This window comes from Salmo salar, chromosome ssa14, assembly GCF_905237065.1.
Source record: "Salmo salar chromosome ssa14, Ssal_v3.1, whole genome shotgun sequence".
In the NCBI taxonomy this organism is placed as follows: domain Eukaryota; kingdom Metazoa; phylum Chordata; class Actinopteri; order Salmoniformes; family Salmonidae; genus Salmo; species Salmo salar.
This window is the reverse complement of record NC_059455.1, coordinates 82,298,381-82,320,660: the sequence shown is the minus strand read 5'-3', so window position 1 is coordinate 82,320,660 and position 22,280 is coordinate 82,298,381. Positions and strand designations below refer to the sequence as shown.

Below are 22,280 nucleotides of genomic sequence, written 5' to 3'. Positions count from 1 at the left end.
GGAGGTTTAGACAAGCTTGGCTTGGCTGGGAGGTGTAAAGGGGAGAGAAAAAAATGTGAGGGGCTGGTGGAAAGGGACAAGCTTGGCTTGGGAAAGAGGGAAGGAAGGATTTATATTGCAATGTAATTGTATTTCTTTTTGTGACTTGCAAACCTGATGTAAAATGAATAAGATTTCTGGCCAAATTAGGAGAGGAGGACAAGTCATTATTATTCCTTGTTTGCCATTGTAGTTAAGATCCAACGGTGGTTATTGGCGAAAGGTGAGATGGGCTCTATCCGAGGGATCGGGACGGGGAGTTGGGAAGTATGTGTGGTGCCTCCACTCATTTCACCTTGGTCTCTCAGTCTCCCCAAGTAAAGCCCCACAGCAACAATACTTTAATTTAATTCACATTGGGGGGGGGTATATGGAATTGTTTTAAGGTCATACCAAGAATCATTTAGCTATCATACCAAGAATCCTTTAGCTAAGACCCCTTGAAAAATAGAATTTGGCCTTACTGCTAATAGTCCCCCCAAAAAAACCTTAAGGAAGTTTGTTCTGAAGTGTCTGTCCTGTATCTGAGAGATGAAAGAAAGATCAGGAAACATACATTTACATATATATAGGGTACCTGTCAAAGGTTTGGACACACCTACTCATTCAAGGGTTTTTCTTTATTTTTACTATTTTCTACATAGTAGAATAATAGTGAAGACATCAAAACTATGAAATAACACATATGGAATCATGTAGTAACCAAAAAAGTGTTAAACAAATAAAAATTGTCACATCTTCTCCTGCTCCTCCCCTCCGGCGTACCTTCATAAATTCCTCCCCTTTATATGTCACTGTCTTATGTCCACTCACCAGTTGGTATTGTTCTTGTTTCACGGCGTTTTGCCTCATAGAATTATCTCGTTCCTGTTTTTGTTGTTTTATTCAACTTTTCACCTGCTTATCCACTCCGCTCTGTTATTACAGAATACCAACTCAAACTATGGAAGCAGCAGGAAAATCAGATATCTTTTAGACGGTGGACGAACAACGGTACCTTCTACGTCAACACCATGACCAGCTGGCTCAACTGGGGACGGCCATGGAAGAGGTTCTCCGCAGTTTGCAGCGTCTCGAGAGACGTTGCAGACCAGCAGCGGAGGATACTCTAGAGCCAGTCAACCCAGCGAGCCAGCGAAACGGCCCATTCAGAAACCCGCTCAGGTCAGCAAAGCTCGTCTTTCCCTCCCAGAGAAATACGACGGTACACCATCCAAATGCCGTGGCTTCCTCCTTCAGTGCTCCCTATATTTTTCACACCAGTTGGGAGCCCCCACCACCAAGAGGTCTAAGGTTGCCATGATTATTTCTCTGCTGACCGGGCGGGCATTGGAATGGGCTACGACCTTCTGGGAGAGAGGAGAGGAGGAGCTAGAGTCTTATGAGGGGTTCATGGCTCTGTTTAAATGCATTTTCGATCATCCCGCGGAGGGCAGAGAGGGAGGTGAGTGTCTGCTTCAGCTACAGCAGGGGAATCAGACGGCTGCTGAGTATCCGCTCACCTTCTGGACAGTAGCAGCTTCCTGTGGATGGAATGAGCCGGCTCTTCGCACGCTATTTAGAAGAGGTCTGTGCGAGAAGGTCCAGACAGAATTGGCCTGTCGGGACGACAACCTTATCCTGGATGCACTCATTGCGATGGCCACCTGCCTGGATAACCTTCTATGGGAGTGTTTGCATTCTCATCGCTTTTCTCCCTCCTTCTGCGAGTACTCGGGATCAGAGCCTGAACCCATGGAGGTAGGGGTCACACGCCATTCCACGGCAGAACGACACAGATGGATACAGCTGGGGCTATGTCTGTACTGTGGGCAAGGAAGGCACAAGCTCCAGCGGTGACCGGTAAGTCAGAATCCGGGATCCACTAGAGCAGAGGGACGGTCACGTGATGTTTCATCCCCTGGATCAGGAGTGAGGATTCCAGATGCAGCTCTTTCTGGTAGACTCTTTGGTGTCTATCACTCTGGCTGACTGTCCCACATGTACTGTGTCTACAGCTTTAGTGGATTCCGGTGCCTCGGGGAACTTTATGGATCAGACCCTTGCCTCCTCCCTCAACATTACCATCTACCCGCTCTTCTCTCCTTTTCCAGTTCAAGATCTTGACTGTCGGCCATTATGATCTGGGACCATCACACACATTACTCAACCACTCACTCTCACCGTGGAGTCCAATCACCAGGAGACCATCCCCTTTTTCATCACCAGTGCACCAGTTCACAAAATCATCCTCGGACTCCCTTGGCTTCAACGCCATGACCCTACCATCTCAAGGTCGATGATGAGAATCAGACTGGTCATCTGAATGCCGGAAGACCTGCTTCCCTGTCCCATGTGGTTCCACGTCGGTTGAGAGTCCTGTGGTTGCCCTTCAGCCCAACATCCCGGAGGAATACCAGGACCTAAGGGAGGTATTCTCCAAGACCCGTGCTACTTGTCTCCCTCCTCATTGCCCCTGGGACTGTGCCATCGACCGGTTTTCCGGTGCTACACCTCCGCGCAGACGCATCTACTCTCTGTCTGTGGCTGAGACCCAGGCCTTGGAGGATTACATTCAAGAGGCGCTCCAACAGGGTTTCCTCCTCACATCCACGTCTCCTGCATTGGCTGGTTTCTTTTTCGTGGCCAAGAAGGATGGCGGATTAATCCCATGTATCGATTACCGAGGTCTCAATGACATCACCAAGAAGTATCGGTACCCTCTCCCATTGGTGCCGTCAGCCATCGAGCAGCTCCGCGGGGCCCGGTTCTTCACCAAACTGGACTTGTGGAGTGTCTACAATCTCATCCGCATCCGGGATGGGGAGGGGTGGAAGACGTCGTACAGCATGACATGTCTGGTTTCTACGAGTACTTGGTTATGCCTTTTGGCTTAGCCAATGCTCCGTCATTTTTCCAGGCATTCGTCAACGAGGTGTTCATGCTCGGACGTCAGGTGATTGTCTACATCAATGACATCCTGATCTTCTCACCAACCTTGAAGATCACATCACCCACTTTATAACAGTCCTGGAACGCCTCTTGGTCAATCACCTGTTCGTCAAGGCAGAGAAGCGACAAATTCCTTCAGAGGGCTGTATCCTACTTGGGTTACCAAATCAGCCCGTAGGGAGTGAGGATGGAGGACAAGAAGGTAGATGCGGTAAGGTCATGGCCAGTCCCAACCACCGTCAATGGTTACAATGGTTTTTGGGGTTTGCCAAATTCTTCTGCCGTTTCATCAGGAACTTCAGTGCCGTCGCCGCCCCTCTCACCTCCCTCCTCAAGGTTGGGCCTCGTAGGTTGCTGTGTTCTCCAGCAGCCGAAGAGGCCTTTCGTCTCCTCAAGGGGCGTTTCACCTCCGCTCCCTTGCTAAAACACCCAGATCACATGCTAACTTTTGTGGTTGAGGTAGACGCATCTGAGGTGGGCGTGGGGGCAGTTTTGTCACAAAGACAGGGTAACCCATTGAAATTGTATCCTTGTGCTTTTTCATCCAGGAAACTGTCCTCCGCAGAGGAATTACGACATCGGCAATCGAGAGCTCCTGGCAGTGAAGCTGGCATTAAAGGAGTGGAGATATTAGTTGGAGGGCGCCAAGGAACCATTCGTCATCCTCACCGACCATCGGAACCTAGAGTACATACGGACAGCGAGGAGACCCGTGGTATGGGACGTCGATGTGGACATCCGCCAGGCTCTGGAGAGGGAGCCTGCACCCCGGAATTGTCCTCCCGAGCGCATCTACATTCCCACAGGGATAAGGGATCGGCTGCTGACCTGGGCACACACAGCTGTCATCACATGACATCCAGGTATTTCTCGCACCCATCCACTACATCGCTGAGAAATATTGGTGGCCCACCTTGGTGCAGGATATCACTCGGTATGTCAACTACTGTTCCGTATGTGCTCAAACCAAGTCCCCCTGGAATGCTCCAGCAGGGAAGCTCCCCAGACCATGACCCCCAATTCACATCACAAGTTTGGAGGGCCTTCTTGGAGAAGCTCGGGGTCACGGTCAGCCTCACTTCTTGGTATCGGCCTCAGTCCAACGGGTAGGTGGAGAGGATGAACCAGGAGCTGGAGAGGTTCCTGAGGAGTCACTGTCAGGACCGGCAGGGTGAGTGGGCACGATTCCTTCCCTGGGCAGAGTATGCCCAGAACTCCCTACTTCACTCCTCCACTGAGTTGACCCCCTTCCAGTGTGTTTTGGGTTTCCAGCTGGCCCTGGACCCCGGGCCAGATCGCAGCTCCTGCGGTAGATGAGTGGTTCCGGCGCATGGAGGAGGTGTGGAGCGACGCGCACGTGAGACTCCAACGCACCGTCCATCGTCAGAAGGAACAGGCCACTGCAGTGAGACCCCTGTGTTCCATTCTGGGGACCGCGTCTGGCTCTCTACCAGGAACCTCCCACTCTGCAAGCCCTGCAATAAACTGAGTCCCCGGTTTGTGGGGCCATTCAAGGTTCTCCGGAGGGTCAACGAGGTGACGTACAGGTTACAACAACCCAGTCACTATCATATCTCACCCTCTTTCATGTCTCCCTTCTCAGGCCAGTGGTTCCTGGTCCCCTAGCTGATACTGTCCTCCATGACACACCTCCACCCCCACTGGATATCGAGGGGGGTCCGGCGTACGCTGTCAGATCCCTACTGGACTCCCGACGTCATAGGGGTCGGCTCCAACTGGGAGGGGTATGGCCCAGAGGAGCGGTGTTGGGTTCCGTTGGAGGACACTCTGTACCCCAGCATCCGTGATTTCCACTTTCGCCACCCGGACCGACCCACTCCTCAGGATCGTTCCTCTGGTCGGCGTCGTCCTGCGGCTGGTGCAGTGAATCGGGGGGGGTACTGTCACATCTGCTCCTCCCCTTCGGCGTACGACGTCACCGGAATACTAACCACCGGTCCTGGGATTCATCATTACGCACACCTATTAATCATTATAATTCACACCTGGACTTCATTACCTTCATCATTTCCTCCCTTTTATGTCACTCTCTTATGTTCACTCACCAGTTGGTATTGCACCTGCTTCCCGACTCACAGCTCCATTATTACAAAAATATATTTGAGATTCTTCACCCTTTGCCTTGATGACAGATTTGCACATTCTTGGCACCGTCTCCAATATTGAAAACTCAAATCCATGTAACTGAAAAGATTGTCTTTTGGACATCTGAGCAATGTTGAGGGAATCGTATTTGACTCAGAAAAGGAAACTTATATGATAGGCTTTCTCCATGGTTTTGTATATATTACCTATCTAACTGACAATTTCTTAGAAAAAATAAACTATTTCAATCAAGACTTAATAAAAATAACTGGTAGACACAAGATGGAGGGAGTGTTGGAACATAACTAACAAAATTACACTTAACAAATGTATGCTTAATCCATTATAAACCAATGTATAAAATGTATTATACAAAATAAAAAAAATCTACAGCACCACGTCAGAGTCATGTCTTCAGTGTAAAACTAATGACTCAAATTAATGCTTTCTTGGAATGCTATGAAGTCTGGAAGTTGTGGGCGGAGTTAGAAAGTTGGCTGTCAGAAGTATTCCACTGTAAACTTACCTTTAAACCATCTATCTGCATATTTCAAGACATGGCAAATGGGGGTGTAGTGAGAGAACCAATGGGGTGGACCATACTTTAATCGTCAATGATTTGGAAAAAAATCTCTACTCAAAAACTGGAAATCAAATGATCCTTCATCACTACGACAGTGGATGAATCCAATGTATTATTATTTATTATTATTAGTTATTATTATTATTTAAATATTGAATATTGAGTGTGGGCTACAGAACAAAAATAGAACGCAATTTGAGGCCATATGGCATAGAGTGCTACAAGCACCGGAAAGTTCCAGGGGATGAAGGATGAGGGGGAGTGGGATTGTGAGAAATGTGTGTGTGCTTGTTTATTGTCTTTTGTATGGTTATTGTTTGAGAAAATAAATAAAAGTAAAACAGTGTGACACTCAATATGAAAGACCTAGTATGAGCACAAATATGTTAAAATGGTCATCAACAACACCATTACTTCCTGTTTTGTTCTTAGTGCGTGTACTCTCAGAGCTAGGCCAACGCACAGTGGAAAGATGGCTAGCATCTGATAAGAACAAAGCTATTTAAAAACGCTTGAGGTTATTTTCAGTGTGTGTGTGTGTGTGTCTGTCTTGGACTCACCAGAGTAGTGGTTTACCATCTCTTCCAAGCACTGGAAAGTCAGACGAGGAGAGATATAATACCAGCTGTTCTCCATGCGAAAGATTTTATAGTGCTGGATGGATCTGTGCTTTACAGACATGGAGTAGACACCTGCAAATATAATATAACATAAAAGGCATTAGGTATAGGCCTAGATAGACCTTAATATCTCCTATCATCCTACTGACGTCCAGTTTAATAACCCCCTTGAGTTGATTTCTGCACCCGGAAAATCCAATTAGCATAATACATTTTAAAAAACGGTCAGTTTAATCCTCCACCAATGGCAGCCTTTTACATCTGAGGTGGAAGGTGGCTGAGCTACAGTGATATTTGTCAGAACATGAGACATCCCGAATATCGGTCTTCTCACTAAAACATTTGTAGCGTCCGAATGGTTTGCCTACAAACTAATAATAATTGGCACTCTATGATGGGACCAAAGATGAGACTCTCACAATGGTGTACTCCGTTTTGCTCTATAACCCTCACAAGACTTACTTGTCTGAAGGTAGCTATGTACCAGTTGAAAAAAATTATGTAAGAACAGTGCCTTCATAAATTATTCACACCCCTTGACATTTTGTTGTGTTACAGTGTGAATTTAAAATGTATTACATTTATATTTGTATCACTGGCCTACACTCAATACCCCATAATGTCAAAGTGGAATTATGTTTTTAGAAATTTGTACAAATGAATTACAAATTAAAAGATGAAATGTCTTGAGTCAATAAGTATTCAACCCCTTTGTTATGGCAAGCCTAAATTAGTTCAGGATTAAACATTTGCTAACCAAGTCGCATAATAAGTTGCATGGACTGGACTCTGTGCAAAAATAGTGTTTAACATGATTTTTGAAAGACTACATCATCACTATACCCCACACATACAATTATCTGTAAGGTCCCTCCGTTGAGCAGTGCATTTTATACACACAGACCAAGGAGGTTAACCAAATCCCCACAAAGAAGGGCACCTATTGGTAGATGGGTAAAAAACAAACATTGAATGACATTGAATATCCCTTTTGAGCATGGTGAAGTTATTAATTACACTTTGGATGGTGTATCAATACACCCAGTCACTACAAAGATATGGGCATCCTTCCTAACTCAGTTGCCGGAGAGGAAGGAAACCACTCAGGGATTTCACAATGAGGCCAATGGTGACTTTAAAACAGTTACAGAGTTTAATGGCTGTGATAGGAGAAAGCAAACTGAGGATGGATAAACAACATTGTAGACTTGTTTACGTGCTGCTGTGTGTTTTGTTGCTAACCTTACTTTGCTACCTGACAACTTTACGGTTTTTATATATTTTTTTTATATTTTTAGTTTTTCCCTCACTCAATTTTTTTTTCATTCAACTTTTTCACCTCGGACGCTTTATCTGGACATGGTTCATCAAGACCTCCAACAGCCGAAGCTAAGTAGTAACACTAACATGATGCCTTCTAATTGCAGTCGCTGTACTCATAATATACAGGCGAACGATCGCCTTACGGCGAGGATAGCTGTGCTGCAAGCCCAGCTTCAGACGCAATCGTTAGGCAAGGGTAATTTCATTGTAGGAAAGGATGAAACGGTGTCTGTGCCACCAGTAAGTACAGATACTAGTATAAATCCCCTCGCACGGTCCCCGCAGCCGGACAACTTTCTCATGGCTTCTGGAGGGAAATGCTGTAGGAATGCTCAACCGGTGTCGCTCATTCAGCCGACAGAAACTTTCAACCGGTTCTCCCCATTAAGCAGCGAGTCGGAGTCTGAGGCCGAGCCTTCTCTGGTCTCTACTCCTCCCGTTACGGGGTCTGAGACGCCGAAGGCTCCCACCATTAGCTCTGACAAATTGAAAATCCTAGTCATTGGCGACTCCATTACCCGCAGTATTAGACTTAAAACGAATCATCCAGTGATCTCATCCAGTGATCATACACTGTTTACCAGGGGGCAGGGCTACCGACGTTAAGGCTAATCTGAAGATGGTGCTGGCTAAATCTACAGTGTAGAGTGTAGAGAGTATAGGGATATTGTTATCCACGTCGGCACCAACGATGTTAGGATGAAACAGTCAGAGGTCACCAAGCGCAACATAGCTTCAGCGTGTAAATCAGCTAGAAAGATGTGTCGGCATCGAGTAATTGTCTCTGGCCCCCTCCCAGTTAGGGGGAGTGATGAGCTCTACAGCAGAGTCTCACAACTCAATCGCTGGTTGAAAACTGTTTTCTGCCCCTCCCAAAAGATAGAATTTGTAGAAAATTGGCCCTCTTTCTGGGATTCACCCACAAACAGGACCAAGCCTGGCCTGCTGAGGAGTAACGGACTCCATCCTAGCTGGAGGGGTGCTTTGATTTTATCTATCAACATAGACAGGGCCAGCCTGTTAGCCAGCCTGCCAGCTTAGTGGAGTCTGCCACTAGCACAGTCAGTGTAGTCAGCTCAGCTATCCCCATTGAGACCGTGTCTGTGCCTCGACCTAGGTTGGGCAAAACTAAACATGGCGGTGTTCGCCTTAGCAATCTCACTAGAATAAAGACCTCCTCTATTCCTGCCATTATGGAAAGAGATCGTGATACCTCACATCTCAAAATAGGGCTACTTAATGTTAGATCCCTCACTTCCAAGGCAGTTATAGCCAATGAGCTAATCACTTATCATAATCTTGATGTGATTGGCCTGACTGAAACATGGCTTAAGCCTGATGAATTTACTGTGTTAAATGAGGCCTCACCTCCTGGTTACATTAGTGACCATATCCCCCGCGCATCCCGCAAAGGCGGAGGTGTTGCTAACATTTACGATAGCAAATTTCAATTTACAAAAAAAAAACGTTTTCGTCTTTTAAGCTTCTAGTCATGAAATCTATGCAGCCTACTCAATCACTTTTTATAGGTACTGTTTACAGGCCTCCTAGGCCATATACAGCGTTCCTCACTGAGTTCCCTGAATTCCTATCGGACCTTGTAGTCATTGTTTTTGGTGACTTTAATATTCACATGGAAAAGTCCACAGACCCACTCCAAAAGGCTTTCGGAGCCATCATCGACTCAGTGGGTTTTGTCCAACATGTCTCCGGACCTACTCACTGCCACAGTCATTCTCTGGACCTAGTTTTGTCCCATGGAATAAATGTTGTGGATCTTAATGTTTTTCCTCATAATCCTGGACTATCAAACCACCATTTTATTACGTTTGCAATCGCAACAAATAATCTGCTCAGACCCCAACCAAGGAGCATCAAAAGTCGTGCTATAAATTCTCAGACAACCCAAAGATTCATTGATGCCCTTCCAGACTCCCTCTGCCTACCCAAGGACGTCAGAGGACAAAAATCAGTTAACCACCTAACTGAGGAACTCAATTTAACCTTGCGCAATACCCTAGATGCAGTTGCACCCCTAAAAACTAAAAACATTTGTCATAAGAAACGAGCTCCCTGGTATACAGAAAATACCCGAGCTCTGATGCAAGCTTCCAGAAAATTGGAACGGAAATGGCGCCACACCAAACTGGAAGTCTTCCAACTAGCTTGGAAAGACAGTACCATGCAGTATCGAAGAGCCCTCACTGCTGCTCGATCATCCTATTTTTCCAACCTAATTGAGGAAAATAAGAACAATCCAAAATTTATTTTTGATACTGCCGCAAAGCTAACTAAAAAGCAGCATTCCCCAAGAGAGGATGGCTTTCACTTCAGCAGTAATAAATGCATTAACTTCTTTGAGGAAAAGATCATGATCATTAGAAAGCAAATTACGGACTCCTCTTTAAATCTGCGTATTCCTCCAAAGCTCAGTTGTCCTGAGTCTGCACAACTCTGCCAGGACCTAGGATCAAGGGAGACACTCAAGTGTTTTAGTATTATATCTCTTGACACAATGATGAAAATAATCATGGCCTCTAAACCCTCAAGCTGCATACTGGACCCTATTCCAACTAAACTACTGAAAGAGCTGCTTCCTGTGCTCGGCCCTCCTATGTTGAACATAATAAACGGCTCTCTATCCACCGGATGTGTACCAAACTCACTAAAAGTGGCAGTAATAAAGGCTCTCTTGAAAAAGCCAAACCTTGACCCTGGAAATATAAAAAACTATTGGCCTATATCGAATCTCCCATTCCTCTCAAACATTTTAGAAAAAGCTGTTGCGCAGCAACTCACTGCCTTCCTGAAGACAAACAATGTATACGAAATGCTTCAGTCTGGTTTTAGAACCCATCATAGCACTGAGACTGCACTTGTGAAGGTGGTAAATTACCTTTTAATGACGTCAGACCGAGGCTCTGCATCTGTCCTCGTGCTCCTAGACCTTAGTGCTGCTTTTGATACCATCGATCACAACATTCTTTTGGAGAGATTGAAAACCCAAATTGGTCTACACGGACAAGTTCTGGCCTGGTTTAGATCTTATCTGTCGGAAAGATATCAGTTTGTCTCTGTGAATGGTTTGTCCTCTGACAAATCAACTGTAAATGTGATTTGTAAAGGTGTTCCTCAAGGTTCCGTTTTAGGACCACTATTGTTTTCACTATATATTTGACCTCTTGGGGATGTCATTCGAAAACATAATGTTAACTTTCGGATGACACACAGCTGTACATTTCAATGAAACATGGTGAAGCCCCAAAATTGCCCTCGCTGGAAGCCTGTGTTTCAGACATAAGGAAGTGGATGGCTGCAAACTTTCCATGTGATTATCTGAGAACAGCGCCCAGCAGACAAATCATTACAAACAGTAACCAGCCAAGTAGAGGAGTAACAAAAGTCAGAAAATAGCGATAAAATGTATCACTTGCCTTCGATGATCTTCATATGGTTGCACTCCCAAGACTCCATGTTACACAATAAATGTTTGTTTTGTTAGATAAAGTCCCTCTTTATCTCCAAAAACGTCTGTTTTGTTGGTGCGTTTTGTTTAGTAATCCATTGGAACAAAGCGCGGTCACAGCAGGCAGACAAAAAAATCAAAAAAGTACCATAAAAGTTCATAGAAACATGTCAAACGATGTTTAGAATCAATTCTCAGGTTGTTTTTGTCATAAATAATCTATCATATTTCAACTGGACAATAGCTTCGTCAATAGAAAAGGAAAAACAAGAAAGGTGCGCTCCCGGTCACGCGCAGGACTCATGTCTGGAAATGTCCACTGTCCTCTCATTGAAAGTGGTGTTTCTCCCTTATTTTTCAGAGGAAAAGCCTGAAACAATGCCTAAAGACTGGCCACATGTAGTGGAAGCCATAGGGATTGTGAACTGGGTCATAAGTCTTTGTATGGTGGATAGGCTTTCAATGGAAAAACAGCCATTTCAAAACAATAGCACTTCCTGGATGGATTTTCCTCATGTTTTCGCCTGCCATATCAGTTCTGTTATACTCACAGACATTATTTTAACAGTTTCGGAAACTTTAGAGTGTTTTCTATCCAAATATCCAAATTATATGCATATCCTAGCTTCTGAGCCTGAGTAGCAGGCAGTTTACTTTGGGCACGCTTTTCATCCAAAATTCTGAATGCTGCTCCCTACCCTAGTGAGGTTTTAAGGAATAACTTGGTAGGGCATTAACTGTTCATGGACTCACCTCTCTGCTGGGTGCTCTCTCTGATCATGAAGGAACCCACTCTGTTTTCAGGGAGACTAAGTAGTTCCTCTGCCTTCTGCCTCACTACTCCCTCAAACAGCCATCTTAAAACAGCACACACACACACACACACACACACACACACACACACACACACACACACACACACACACACACACACACACACACACACACACACACACACACACAAGGGGACGGTATACATTATATCACTGTACAGAATCAAGTCAACACAGCCTTTAATTATGACAATACAGAACATAGTTTTAACATTGCTTACCCATGGTAGACTTTGGCAGTATGGTTGTTAGGGATGTAGTTCTCACTTCCTGATTGGACAGACCGGACTCTCCACCAGTTGCCTTCCCTGAAGAACACAGATTAAAGGAGAACTTCAATAGGCTACACTGTAGCGGAAACAAAATCTGAAATTGTAGTTCTCCCCTGTTTGTATAAGTGATAAGTGTTATGCATCAGGTTTCCCCCAATGTGTTCATTCTTTGTTGTGTGCAAAATGTTATTGATTGTGTAGTGTTGTTCTGTATTATTGCATGCTTAGTAGTTATACTTGTATGCAGAGTGTTCCATTTTGTTTTGGAAAGGACTGTGTCTGTCCTCTTTTGTTGTCTCGGTATCTATATCTGTAACTCTGCATCTATCAATTTCTGCCCTAGGAAGCTTTTAGTACAGAGTAGGGTCGCAAAACTACCGGTAATTTACCAAAGTTACTGTAATCTATGATAATTTATACTCAAATAACTTTACAAAAAAATATATGCATACTGTATTGCTTTTTTATATATGTGTCCATGAGTTTCTAGTGGATAGATAGACCATATGGTTCAAATATCATAATTAATGATGAAAACATCTAATCAACAATGGCATTTTTAAAATAAATTCTTCAGCTTTTTTCACAATTGCGCTCAGTTTGGTGCCAAAACTTTTACAAGAAAGACATATTGACATCAAAAAATAAATAAAGTATATTTCATGCTGAAACCTTCATATTAAACACCAATGGTATTCACAAAGTTGTATGGTTTATATTTCGGGTAATGTTTTCCAGGTTTGTCATTCTATTTTGTGTTTCAAAATCATCTTATTTGATCATTTTGTACACGTTACATGTGATAAGGGCACACAGAGGGCCAGAGATAATTACAGACACCTGGGATAATCTGAATTACCCCAAAAGGCTACATTTTACATTTACATTTTAGTCATTTAGCAGACGCTCTTATCCAGAGCGACTTACAGTAGTGAATGCATACATTTCATTTTCATTTCATACAATTTTTTTTTTTCTTCTTTTTGTACTTGGCCCCCCGTGGGAATCGAACCCACAACCCTGGCGTTGCAAACACCATGCTCTACCAACTGAGCTACGGGGAAGGTCATGTGATAAAATTCTCCAAAGACCTTGAAAGTTTCCAAAATTCTGGTATAACTTTGAAAGTTATAATATACACTGCTCAAAAAAATAAAGGGAACACTAAAATAACACATCCTAGATCTGAATGAATGAAATAATGAATGTGCTGACAACAAAATCACACAAAAATAATCAATGGAAATCCAATTTATCAACCCATGGAGGTCTGGATTTGGAGTCACACTCAAAATTAAAGTGGAAAACCACACTACAGGCTGATCCAACTTTGATGTAATGTCCTTAAAACAAGTCAAAATGAGGCTCAGTAGTGTGTGTGGCCTCCACGTGCCTGTATGACCTCCCTACAATGCCTAGGAATGCTCCTGATGAGGTGGCGGATGGTCTCCTGAGGGATCTCCTCCCAGACCTGGACTAAAGCATCCGCCAACTCCTGGACAGTCTGTGGTGCAACGTGGCGTTGGTGGATGGAGCAAGACATGATGTCCCAGATGTGCTCAATTGGATTCAGGTCTGTGGAACGGGCGGGCCAGTCCATAGCATCAATGCCTTCCTCTTGCAGGAACTGCTGACACACTCCAGCCACATGAGGTCTAGCATTGTCTTGCATTAGGAGGAACCCAGGGCCAACCGCACCAGCATATGGTCTCACAAGGGGTCTGAGGATCTCATCTCGGTACCTAATGGCAGTCAGGCTACCTCTGGCGAGCACATGGAGGGCTGTGCGGCCCCCCAAAGAAATGCCACACCACACCATGACTGACCCACCGCCAAACCGGTCATGCTGGAGGATGTTGCAGGCAGCAGAACGTTCTCCACGGCGTCTCCAGACTCTGTCACGTCTGTCACATGTGCTCAGTGTGAACCTGCTTTCATCTGTGAAGAGCACAGGGCGCCAGTGGCGAATTTGCCAATCTTGGTGTTCTCTGGCAAATGGCAAACATCCTGCACGGTGTTGGGCTGTAAGCACAACCCCCACCTGTGGACGTCGGGCCCTCATACCACACTCATGGAGTCTGTTTCTGACCGTTTGAGCAGACACATGCACATTTGTGGCCTGCTGGAGGTCATTTTGCAGGGCTCTGGCAGTGCTCCTCCTGCTCCTCCTGCTCCTCCTTGCACAAAGGCGGAGGTAGTGGTCCTGCTGCTGGGTTGTTGCCCTCCTATGGCCTCCTCCAGGTCTCCTGATGTACTGGCCTGTCTCCTGGTAGCGTCTCCTTCTTGCCACAGCTCGCATTGATGTGCCATCCTGGATGAGCTGCACTACCTGAGCCACTTGTGTGGGTTGTAGACTCCGTCTCATGCTACCACTAGAGTGAAAGCACCGCCAGCATTCAAAAGTGACCAAAACATCAGCCAGGAAGCATAGGAACTGAGAAGTGGTCTGTGGTCACCACCTGCAGAACCACTCCTTTATTGGGGGTGTCTTGCTAATTGCCTATAATTTCCACCTGTTGTCTATTCCATTTGCACAACAGCATGTGAAATGTATTGTCAATCAGTGTTGCTTCCTAAGTGGACAGTTTGATTTCACAGAAGTGTGATTGACTTGGAGTTACATTGTGTTGTTTAAGTGTTCCCATTATTTTTTTGAGCAGTGTGTATATATATATATATATATATATATATATATATATATATATATATAGTATTCCCTCTAATATACCCTCTCTTTGCAACGCTAGTGCAGAGGCTGTGGGTTTATAATTGTTCTAACAGACAGACAAAGTACTGACTCTACTTACTGAGACAAGACCCTCAGCTTCTCTCCCATCCTAAAGATCGGCTCACTGATGTCTGGAGAAGGATAGTCATGGAGAACTACAAGTGTGTCATCTTCTCCTTCTGAGGAACCGCCAATGTTACACAATTAGATAGACGTTAACAGAGACACAATTTGCCAGAAATATAGGAAATAATTGTCTCATTGTAACTTCTAATTCAAATGAATTATATGAAACACTTGGACAAATGGGTAAACAGTATGTCATCTAAAAAGTCCTGAGTCATCTTTCAAAGCTGTGTGAACATCATGTATTTTGTTAAGCCTAAACACATTACAGTATCAAAAACTGCAGTATCACAAAGAAACGGCAAATAACTGCTCAATATCTCAAAAAAGATAGAAGACTTACCCTTTAATGCACTGTCATGGTAGTTTGAATTTGTTTTGTCCCCAGCTCCCCGTCCCCACATCACATTCCCCATAGCGCCACTCTAATGGGACATAAGGTATAGCTGGTCATCAAGCTAGTCATCAACACAAACTTCAGATAGCAGACAGAGAGTAATCTGGCTGGCCAGTGAAGGCCCCATCCAGCACCTGCGTCCCTGTCATGCATGTGCATGTGTGCATGTTGTAACTTCTCTATTAACAGCCAGAGTGCTATCTCGACCAGGACACGCAGTAGACTGTAAAACCTGAGGGGTGGCTCTGAGCTCTTTCCATCCTACCCCCTTTCTATATAATGAAAATACTGTATAACTTATGTTGTAAAATGTGTTAACTAATTGGAAGGTCCATTTGTGTGTACAGCAGTTGGCTATATTGTGTAGCCTATATGTTTTTTACCTCACCCATAACACACAGTGAAAATTCCTGGTTTTCCAAATGTTTTGTCAAATCCTGATTAAATTCAGCATTTCCAGGTTTCTATCTAGTATTCACTATATTCACATTATAGAGTAGTAAACTGGAGTAGATGCTATATTAAAACTGTAGTGTCCAATTGTCACTCTGCTGAACTAATAAGAGAACACAGGAAACAGTGACACAGTGGAAACAATCAGAAGATAATATCTTGGTTAATTTGCATGATATGTCAGCAAATATTTATCATGCTGTGTGTCAATGCTATTTATAGTCAGAGTAAAAAAAATAATCTTTCACCAAACGTGACCAGCAAATCAAATCAAACTTTATATGTCACATGCGCCGAATACATGTGTAGACCTTACTGTGAAATGCTTACTTACAAGCCCTTAACCAACAGCACAGTTCAAGAAAGAGATAAGAAAATATTCACTAAATAAACTAAAGTAAAAAATAATAAAAGGTAACACAATAAAATAACAATAACGAGGATATATACAGGGGATACCTGTACCGAGTCAATGTGCAGGGGTACAGGTTAGAGGTCATTTGTGCATGTAGGTCGGGGTGAAGTGACTATGCATAGATAATATACAGCGTAGCAACAGTGTAAAAAACAAATGGAGGGTGTGGGGGGTCAATGTAAATAGTCAGGTGGCCATTTGATTAATTGTTCAGCAGTCTTATGGCTTGAGGGTAGAAGCTGTTAAGGAGCCTTTTGGTCCTAGACTTGGCGTCCGGTACCACATTCTGTGCGGTCGCAGAGAAAACAGTCTATGACTTGGGTGACTGGGGTCTTTGACCATTTTTTGGGCTTTCCTCTGACACCGCCTATTATATAGGTCCTGGATTGCAGGAAGCTTTGCCCCAGTGATGTACTGGGCCGCACACACTACCCTCTGTAGCACCTTACGGTCAGATGCCGAGCAGTTGAAATACCAGACAGTGATGCCATCGGTCAAGATGCTCCCTATGGTGCGGCTGTAGAACTTTCTGAGGATCTGGGGACCCATGCCAAATATTTTCAGTCTTCTGAGGGGGAAAAGGTGTTGTTGTGCCCTCTTCACGACTGTCTTGCTGTGTTTGGACCATGATAGGTCGTTGGTGATGTAGACACCAAGGAACTTGAAATTCTCAACCCGCCCAACTACAGCCCCATCGATGTTAATAGGGGCCTGTTCGGCCTGCCTTTTTCTGTAGTCCACGATCAGCTCCTTTGTCTTGTACACATTGAGGAAGAAGTTGTTGTCCTCACACCACACTGCCAGGTCTCGGACTTCCTCAGGCTGTCTCATCGTTGTCGATGATCAGGCCTACCACTGTTGTGTCGTCAGCAAACTTAATGATGGTGTTGGAGTCGTGTTTGACCACGCAGTTGTGGGTGAACAGGGAGTACAGGAGGGGACTGAGCACACACCCCTGAGGGGCCCCTGTGTTGTGGATCAGCGTAGCAAACGTGTTGTTGACTACCCTTACCACCTGGGAGCAGCCCATTAGAAAGTCTAGGATCCAGTTGCAGAGGGAGGTGTTTATTCCAAGTGTCCATAGCTTAGTGATGAGCTTTGTGGGCACTATGGTGTTGAACACTGAGCTGTAGTCAATGAACAGCATTCTCACATAGGTGTTAATTTTGTCCAGGTGGGAAAGGGCAATGTGGTGTGTGATTGAGATTGCGTCATCTGTGGATCTGTTGTGGCGGTATGCAAATTGGAGTGGGTCTAGGGTATGCTGTTGATGTCATGACCAGCCTTTCAAAGAACTTCATGGGTACCGATGTGAGTGCTACGGGGTGGTAATCGTTTAGGCAGGTAACCTTTGCTTCCTTGGGCACAGGGACTATGGTAGTCTGCTTGAAACATGTAGATATTACAGACTCGGTCAGGGAGAGGTTGAAAAGGTCAGTGAAGACACCAATTGGTCAGCGCATGCTTTGAGTACACGTGCTGGTAGTTCGTCTGGGCCCGTGGCTTTGTGAATGTTGACCTGTTTAAAGGTCTTGCTCACATCGACTACCGAGAGCGTTATCACACAATCGTCCAGAACAGCTGGTGCTCTCATGCATGCTTCAGTGTTGCTTGCCTCGAATCGAGCATGAAAGGCATGTAGCTCGTCTGGTAGGCTTGCATCACTGGGCAGCTCGCATCTGAGTTTCCCTTTGTAGTCCGTAATAGTTTTCAAGCCCTGCCACATCCGACGAGTGTCAGAGCCGGTGTAGTAGGATTCAATCTTAATCCTGTATTGGCACTTTGGTTGTTTGATGGTTCGTCTGATGGCATAGCGGGATTTCTTATAAGCGTCCGGATTAGTGTCCCGTTCCTTGAAAGTTGGTGCTGAGGAGTATTTATGTCTGTAGTAAAGCCCTTTTTATGTCTGTAATAAAACTCATTCTGATTGACTGGGCCTATGCCCTCCCAGGCCCACCCATGTCTGCTCTCCTGCCCAGTCGTGAAATCCATAGATTAGGGCCTAATGAATTTATTTCAATTGACTGATTTTGTTCTAAGAACTGACTCAGTAAAATCTTTGAAATTGTTGCATTTTGCATTTATATATAGGCTTAGTACACTTTTACCAGACACATACCTCAATAAATGTATGACAGCCTCGAAAACTCACCTAGCTGCTGAGTCGTGTGGAGTCGTCAGGATTGGAGGGCCAGTAGCAGGAGATTCTAGTTGAACATGGTCTTTGGCTCTGTGTGTTGAAGATCAGCCAGAGGAAGAATGTCAGCTACACTATTACTAATGACCGTCAGAGTTTCACAGTTCACACCCTCAACTGATGCATGCATAGTGAGGCGAGAGCACTTCCTCTGGCCAAACATATGCACACACACACACACACACACACACACACACACACACACACACACACACACACACACACACACACACACACACACACACACACACACACTTCCTATGAAGAAATGAGGAAGGAGAAGAGAACCAGAACAAAAGACCAATGAGAATGCTAAAAGTACATACTGGTTTTAGCTTTTAGAAATGACACAAAAGACCAAGGTTATTTCCATGCAAATATCTATGCTGTACGCATCACATACAAAGATTACATTTGAACTACATAGATAGTAATTTCCTTACTATAATTGGTCAGTTACAGTTTTTTATGTGGTGAATTTTCAAAACAATTGTAACACAGCCAGTCATTTTGTTTGTAGTCATGTTTTACCACACAAACATTGTTCCAAAATATATATGTTTACTGTGCAATATAATGAATACATTGGTTTAATCACCAAAACACAACACAATTATATCTTCTCAATTTAGTTATTTTAACTACCAGTTAATCCAATACACAGTAAATTTTTCAACATTGCCCTTTGAATGTAATATGGTATAGTACTGGAAATACACTGTTTTTACATTAGGCAATACATTGCACACCCCATAAAAATTTACTTTTGACTATGTGGCCTCTCACAACTCCAACACCATCATTAAGTTTGCTGACGACATGACGGTGGTAGGGCTGATCACCGACCACGATGAGACAGCTTATAGGGAGGAGGTCAGAGACCTGTCAGTGTGGTGCCAAAACAACAACCTCTTCCTCAATGTCAGTAAGTCAATGGAGCTGATCGTGGACTACAGGAAACAGAGGGCCGAGCACGCCCCATTCACATTGACGGGGTTGTGGTGGAGTGGGTTGAGATCTTCACGTTCCTCGGTGTTGACATCACTAAGGACCTATCATGGTCCATTCACACCAACACAGGTGTGAAGTGGGCACGACAACACCTCTTCCCCTTCAGGAGGCTGAAAAGATTTGGCATGGGCCCTCAGATCCTCAAGAAGTTCTACAGCTGCACCATCAAGAGCATCTTGACTGGCTGCATAACCGATTGGTATGGCAACTGCAAGGCGCTTCAAAGGGTAGTGAGTACGACCCAGTACATCACTGGGGCCGAGCTCCCTGCCATCCAGGACCTTTATACCAGGCGGTGTCAGAGGAAGGCCCAAAAAATTGTCAAAGACTCCGGCCACCCAAGCCACAGACTGTTCTCTCTGTTACCGCACGGCATGCGGTACCAATGCATCAAGTCTGGAACCAACAGGACCATTAACAGCTTCTACCCCCAAGCCAACAGACTTCTACAAGATTGATAAATAGCTAATAAAATGGCTACCCAGTCTTCCTGCATCGGCCCTTTTTTGCACTAACTCTCTTGCACTGACTATGCACACACACTGAACTCTACCCACACACCAGTGGTGAGCATGGCCTTATTTCTATTACAGCATATTCGATGACAGTCTTTCATATTCCATTCACCCAGCTCAATGTAACATCGCCAGGTTTAGACTACTATATGATACTAGAATTTTCCCTATACCTACAACCTAGCCTATGAAAGAAAGTTTACAATGTAGGTGCACAGGTCGAGAGAAATATTAGACTAATCAAGAGGTGCATTTGTAAATTCACTCTGGCTATCTACTTCGATTTCAGAGCACTCTCGCCCGTGTGCCTTGAGTACAGAATAACTGATGAATTTATGAATGCGCAACACCCATTGAATTTGACTGGTGTCAGTAAACGTTGGCAAAAAAATGTAATTTACATTGTTGCTAGCTGCCCAGTTACAGTCACTAACACTCTAGATAACATGATAACAGCCTAACCAGCTCTGTTAGGGCGAGTAAAATGGTCAGAGTGAGGTTTGTGTCTGGAAGTAGCTAGCGAACTTTAGCCAGTTAGCTTTGGTGCTTGACTGCAGTTTTGAGGTCCAAACACTCGGATCAACCCTACTGAACGCTCCCGAAAGCGACACGCTCTGAATTTACGAACGGACAATCTGACAACGCTCTGAATTTACGAAACCTTCATATCATGACCACTAAGAGCTACACACAGCCTACATCATTGTCACATAATAGTCATTCACCATAACTCTACTATAACTAATGCGTTAGTAAACCCGCTACAATCATGCAGTACAGTGTACAGTCAGCAGCAAGCAGTTTAGCAGATACATTGGCGGGCCTCGGTGGCAATACATTTATAAATCCAAAAGCTTACCTTGACTTGGAAGAGTTCAAGTGTTTGATAGCCATAGTCAGCTAGCTAACATAGCATCCCTCTCTGTTTGAGCCTGCTGTTTGAGTAGGCTAAACTAGCTAGCTGCATTTGAAGTGAAAGTAAAAGTGAAAAAATATATACTACGAAATAAAGATAGCTCTCTCTCTTTTGCTTCTCCTTAATTTTGGAAGAAATACATTTTTTCAAAACGGTTCAACTATTGTCTTTCTCTCTTTGAGTCAACTACTCACAACATTTTATGCACTGCTGTGCTAGCTAGGGGTGGAAGGGGGTGAGAACCATGAGCCTCCTAGGTTTTGTATTGAAGTTAATATACGCAGAGGAGGACAGAAGCTATCTCCGGCTACACCATGGTGCTACCCTACAGAGTGCTGCTGAGGCTACTGTGTGTTTTAATGAATTATTTGGTGACGTGAATATATTTAGTATAGTTCTATGTAAAAATGATGTTTTTATTTTTATGAAATTCACTGCGGAGGATGGTCCTCCCCTTCCTCCTCTGAGGAGCCCCCACTGCCACACACTCACATATACAGTACTTGCACTGACACCCCAACACACACTCTACGTATGCCCACACAAACATAACATGCACACACATGCATACTGACGCCACACACCCACACTCACATTTACCACATATGCTGCTGCTACTGTCTATTATCTATCCTGCTGCCAAGTCACTTGACCCCTACCTTTATGTACAGTTCATAGCTATCTCAATTACCTCGTACCCCTGCATGTCGACTCAGTTCTGGTACTCCCTATAAATAGCCATGTTATTTTTATTCATTATTCACTGTTTTTATTTTTATTTATTTAACTCTGCATTATTGAAAATGGACCCGTAAGTAAGCATTTCACTATTAGTCTACACCTGTTGTCTATGACTCATGTGACAAGTACAATTTGATTAGATTTATTTTGGCCCTGTCTTGTCTTCCTTTTTAACTATGTTATGTTAGACCCTGCTTTCATTTGTTCTCTCTCTCTCTTCTTATCACGACTCAGGATATGACCCGGATGCAGAAACGGGAGGCAGATAGCACAGTTCTCAGATGATTTACTAGAAACACGGGACAGGCAAAGGGCAGGTCAAGGGTAGGCAGAGGTTCGTGATCAGGTCAGAGTCAGGCAGGTACAGGACGGCAGGCAGGCTCTGGGTCAGGGCAGGCAGAATGGTCAGAACCGGGAAAAACTAGGAAATAGAAAGGCGGGAAAGAACACTGTTAAGACCTGACAAGACAAGACGAACTGGCAACAGACAAACAGAGAACACAGGCATAAATACACAGGGGATGATGGGGAAGATGGGCAACACCTGGAGGAGGGTGGAGACAAGCACAAAGACTGGTGAAAGAGATTAGGGTGTGACACTCCTGCTG

At 44.4% G+C, this 22,280-nt stretch overlaps 1 protein-coding gene across 1 annotated transcript in view; it reads right to left on the bottom strand.

Annotated features, from left to right (window-relative positions):
* The window catches only part of LOC106570417 (src-like-adapter), a 28,361-nt gene extending 9,734 nt beyond the window's left edge, over positions 1-18,627 (bottom strand). The window contains exons 1-6 of the mRNA XM_014142719.2: positions 18,445-18,627; positions 15,371-15,452; positions 14,981-15,080; positions 12,123-12,209; positions 11,822-11,925; positions 6,220-6,351 (exon numbers count right to left, since the gene is read on the bottom strand). Of these exons, the coding sequence (XP_013998194.1) occupies positions 6,220-6,351; positions 11,822-11,925; positions 12,123-12,209; positions 14,981-15,080; positions 15,371-15,443 (496 nt within the window). The 5' untranslated portion in view covers positions 15,444-15,452; positions 18,445-18,627. The remainder of the gene's footprint in view (positions 1-6,219; positions 6,352-11,821; positions 11,926-12,122; positions 12,210-14,980; positions 15,081-15,370; positions 15,453-18,444) is intronic.
* Between the last annotated feature and the right edge of the window lie 3,653 nt (positions 18,628-22,280).